This window comes from Zophobas morio, unplaced genomic scaffold (assembly GCF_036711695.1).
Source record: "Zophobas morio isolate AGI-343-1 ecotype UQ-CSIRO unplaced genomic scaffold, CSIRO_AGI_Zmor_V1 ptg000049l, whole genome shotgun sequence".
In the NCBI taxonomy this organism is placed as follows: domain Eukaryota; kingdom Metazoa; phylum Arthropoda; class Insecta; order Coleoptera; family Tenebrionidae; genus Zophobas; species Zophobas morio.
This window is the reverse complement of record NW_026972154.1, coordinates 1,861,583-1,866,325: the sequence shown is the minus strand read 5'-3', so window position 1 is coordinate 1,866,325 and position 4,743 is coordinate 1,861,583. Positions and strand designations below refer to the sequence as shown.

The 4,743-nt window shown below is 34.9% G+C and overlaps 2 protein-coding genes across 2 annotated transcripts; both read right to left on the bottom strand.

Annotated features, from left to right (window-relative positions):
- LOC135142572 (zinc finger BED domain-containing protein 4-like) lies at positions 1-1,811 on the bottom strand. The gene is made up of 3 exons (XM_064074291.1): positions 1,595-1,811; positions 534-1,303; positions 1-486 (listed from the first exon to the last, which is right to left on the bottom strand). The coding sequence occupies exons 1-3, from the start codon at positions 1,809-1,811 to the stop codon at positions 1-3; spliced, it is 1,473 nt and encodes a 490-aa protein (XP_063930361.1).
- A 150-nt stretch (positions 1,812-1,961) lies between these two features.
- Positions 1,962-4,743, bottom strand: LOC135142570 (zinc finger protein 142-like). Its single transcript, XM_064074290.1, has 4 exons — positions 4,649-4,743; positions 2,968-3,416; positions 2,747-2,919; positions 1,962-2,138 (listed from the first exon to the last, which is right to left on the bottom strand). Exons 1-4 carry the CDS (start codon positions 4,741-4,743, stop codon positions 1,962-1,964), a joined length of 894 nt encoding a protein of 297 aa, XP_063930360.1.

Sequence of the window (4,743 nt, the reverse complement as noted above, 5' to 3'; positions counted from 1 at the left end):
TCAAGCATGGCTTTCTGCTCCCATTTTCACTTTTTTCGCTGCTTTGAAATTTGGAGATATTTGAGAGTTTGAGACGTCATTCTCTATGTTTGTCCTAATCTTCAAAATATCGTCCTTAATATTTTCCTCGGTCACTGGTGTAAAAAACTTGTGCTTATAGCGCGGGTCTAAGTACGTGGCTATGACATATAAATTGTTCTCTTCCAACAAAGAAAATTTTGCTGAAACTTCAGTTTTCAGAGTCGTGACGGCCACCCGAATTGGATCAGAATCCTGTGGTCTTGTTAAATAATCATCAAGTTTTTTTCCAAGCATTTTAATTATTGGAATCACAGATGATATAAGTGTATGAGAGTTACTTAGTTCCCGTGTGGCTTCTTCAAAAGGTTTCAATAGATCAACACAACATTCAATAATTTTCCAGTCTTCTGGTAAAATAGGGTCAATTTCACTGTCATTGATATAAAGACTCAATGTATCTTTTACCTTTAAAAAACGGTCAAACATGTAAAACGTACTGTTCCTCGCGTTACACAATCTTGAAACACTCTGAGATGCGGTTGATTCAGTCTGTCCTGGATTTTTTGCAGTTGTTTTTGAGCAATGGTGGAATGGTTAAAGTGAGTCGAAATTTTCTTACATTTTTGTTTGACGATTGTTATGGTTTCCTGCGATTGTAAACCACTTCGAATAGCGAGTTGCATCTTGTGAACTGCACAATCCAAATCATTCAATACTGCTAATCGCATAGCTCTTTTCGTATTGGAGCCTTCGTCACGAATAATGCAGTGCACTTGTTCTTTTGAAATATTCCATTCAGTAAGCATGGTGTCAAATTTTTCTGCAATTATGTCACCTAAGTGACGGTCGTCGAAGGTTTCCCATTTCAATATAATCAATGATCGATCAAAGTTTTCTGCGATTCCATGACAAGTCAGACTAAGCAAAGATGCATTAGAGCTTGGATCCGACCAAATATCAGAAGTAAACGCCATGTAATCAAATTTTTCGATTAATTCTTTCACTTTGTTAGCAACTTTTCCATACAGTTCCGTGCTCACAAAGTCAGTAAAAAAATTGCGCCCTCTTAAATTATACCTTGGTGATAATTCTTGTATCAGTCTGCGAAAACCGAGTCCCTCTACAAAATTAAACGGTAAATTTTGAAGTGCAATCATTTCTCCGATGAGTTTGTCACTTTTTTTCGAATTTGAATTGGTAGTATCCCACTTTTTTTCTTTTTGAACTGCTTCCTCTATCGAAAGTTGTTTCTTTGCTTCTTGTAGTGGAGTGAGGATTTTATCTAAAAATAAATACACACATAAATTATAACTTGTTATGGAAATTAACAAAAATAAACGGATGCAAAATAGATTTTAAATAACGAAACTTTTATTGCATCGACTTTTTTGTATTAAATACAAAATAAACCAACTTTGGGCTTATCTGCTGTTAACATTTCTGTTAATTTTAATTAATTCCTTAAAGCAGCTTATCTGATAATCTATTAAGAATAATATACTTTTAAGTAATTAATAAAAGCAAAATGCTTTATTAAGGCTAATAAATAAACACTGTTGATAGTAAAACTTACGTGCATCAGCTTTCATCTTCTGCATTTGTCTTTCGTTATTCGAACTTTCGAACAAACAAAACTGTTCTGGGTGCATGGATTTCACATGATTTTTCAAAGACGAAGTGGTACGAGCCTTGCGAGAATATGTTTTATTACATATTATACACTGAGCTTTATTTCGATCATTATCTGGTTTAAAATAAGTCCAAATCTCACTTTGCATCGGTGGTGCCATTGTAGATTCACTTGTCCAATAACATACAAAAACAAAACGTTCACAATTCGCGCAACCCCGACTAAACACGTTCTGATGTGCGAAACGGAACACCGAAAGTTGAATTCTTGTCTTCCTATTGGTCAATGCATCACGAGTGCACGCTGTGCGTCACTCGTCGGCTCCAACTAATTTCTTTCTTGTCGTGACTTGCACCACATTTACATCCGCATCCGCATGAGTTCCGCATTGATTATTGCGGTTGCGGATGCAGATGTCCAAATCAATGCGGAAGCTCCGCATTTGCGGATGCGGATGCGAATATTCGCAACATCCCTGGATGTACCCCTAAGTCGACATAGGACTCAAATTTACACATGTCTACATCGTCTATCAAATAGGTATGTTGGGAATTGGCGTTCCCAATGATAAGAACTCTACATTTTGTAATGTTAACTGGAAGTAACAATTCCGAGCTCCATTTGGACACTTTCAGAAGATCTTGAGTCAATGCAATACAAGTTATGCAAAAACAAAAAACATTTAAAATCCTTTTATTCATAACCTTAATAAAAGGATGGTCACACAAATATAACACATTACAGAATGCTGACACAAATGCTACAATATAATTAATAAAAAAAATAACTAAACTAAACCATGCTACACCGCAACTAATTGCCACACGTTTTTTTCTGTTTATAAAAAGATATTCCACTTTTAATTTTGCAAAGGCAGTTGGTACCATTTAACTACAGTTCCTTCTGAATAGCGCTTATTTATGTGAGGCTTTAAATGTTCACTACATTACATGAACAATAATCGCAATGGCATTATTTGATCTTCGAATGGATCTTTTCATGCTGTCTTAAATTTTGTTTTGTTTTACTTTTGTATGAACAGCTTCCACATTCGTACCACTTAATTTCTGAGTCGTCTAGATGCTTGACAATTACGTGGGTTTTTAAAGTTGTTCCACGCTTAGTTTTGAAATCACACTTATTGCATTTGAACCATTTAACGTCTTCGTCGTTCAAGTGTATGTCGTTTATGTGTTGTCTTAAATTCCATTTTGCTCTACTCTTGAACTGACATTTTTGGCACTTGTGCCATTCACCTTCTTGCTCATCTAAATGGATTCTATTTATGTGGGATTTTAAATAGAATTTATGTTTACTTTTGTACGGACACTTATCGCAAGCATACTGTTTTTTGGTATGGCTAATTTCAATGTGATATTTTAAAGATTCCTGGAGTTTAGATCTGTAGGAACATTCAGCGCAGTAATACAAAGGTATTTCGTCAGTTTGCTTGAAGTCAGAATTGTATGTGGCACTCTCTTTCAAAGAACTCACACTTTGAAGATTTTCTTCCGTTCCCGTGGATATATAAGTATGCTGAACCGACTTTAACAACAGATTTGGCTCAAAGCAATATGTTGCGCCAACGTAGTTTTCTATGCTGGAATCCTCACTAGATGTTTCCTCACTAGATGTTTCTTCACTAGGTGTTTCCTTTCTAGATTCTCTGCTAGGGCCGTGATGTTCATTAATGTGTTGTTCAAACACAAGTGTCACTTCCGTCTTAAAATCACAGTCCTTACAGTGATAAGCTTCCATTTTGGCGCTGTCTCAAGTAAATGTTTCCAGGGAGAATCAGTGTCGTCTCACATTGTTCGCCATAAGGAAAAGAGCAGTTGAACAATAAGGGCATAGTTTACAAGTGTGTATGTTTTTGCATAGAGACCTCCCACCTGTTGCGATTGCTTCACAGTATTTCAAAGTCGATATTCTGGCCACCTAAAATCGATTGATCACAATGTGAAAGAAAACTGGAATATTTCTTACTCAAATCCCGTTGGAACACAGTAAAAACCGCAAAGAATTAAATATTTCTTTACACACTTTAACTAGAATGAACATAACCGCACAAATTAAAATCCCCTACTACATTACATTAATTTCTGCAAACGTGCCGACCAATCACAACAAAACACGTTGGCGTCAAATTCAAATTGGCGCAAATTCGAAATGTCTAAGCATGTGTTCTAACTGCCATCGATTTTTGTTTTTTTTTAATGTTCTTCAGGTTATCGATTTTACGATTTCTCAGTTTTTTAACTTTACCGATTTTTGATAATTTTATTGTAATTTCTTAATTTTAGACTTAATTTAGTTGCTCAACTTAATTTTTTTAATTCTTATGATTGACAACAATAAACGTGGAAGTTCAACAAGGAAACAATGAACAGGTGTTCTCATTCCGTTTTTCACTTTATTGTCTCGTTATGCAGTCATGTACTTATTTAACCTTATGGTTTGCATATTATGTGCTTGATTTTATAAACGCGTCATATATTTATTTAATGTATGTAGTGTAAAAGTTAAACATTTAATTATTTTTTATTCAAAATCTTAATGAGAAGATAGTCACAAAATATAGCACAACATAGAGTGCTGACATAAATGATAAGAAAAATACTAGCTAAACAAAACATATGCTTATTACTACATTCAATTTAATACAGGGATACCCGGCTTATAATCAACTAAATGTCAACGTGCTTCGTTCTGTGTTTATAAAAAGATAATCTACTTTGACTTTTGTAAGGTTTGTTCGCATTTGTACTCCTTAACATCTGTCCCATCCACATGGTCGCTATTTATGTGACGTTTTAAAAGAACACTGTGGTTCGTCTCATATAATAAACAAAAGTCACATTGATACTATTTGATCTCCAAATGGATTTTTACATGCCGTCTCAAATTAATTTTTGCTTTACTTTTACATGGACAGTTGGCACATTCGTACCACCTAACTGTTTTTTCATACAAAAATTTGTTACAAACGTATCTCACGTTGCGTTGGCGGAATCCGGTGTTGCGAATAAGCAGTAATAACACGAATCCGATTCGCCCATCACATACATACATAAAACACATACGTTAAACAT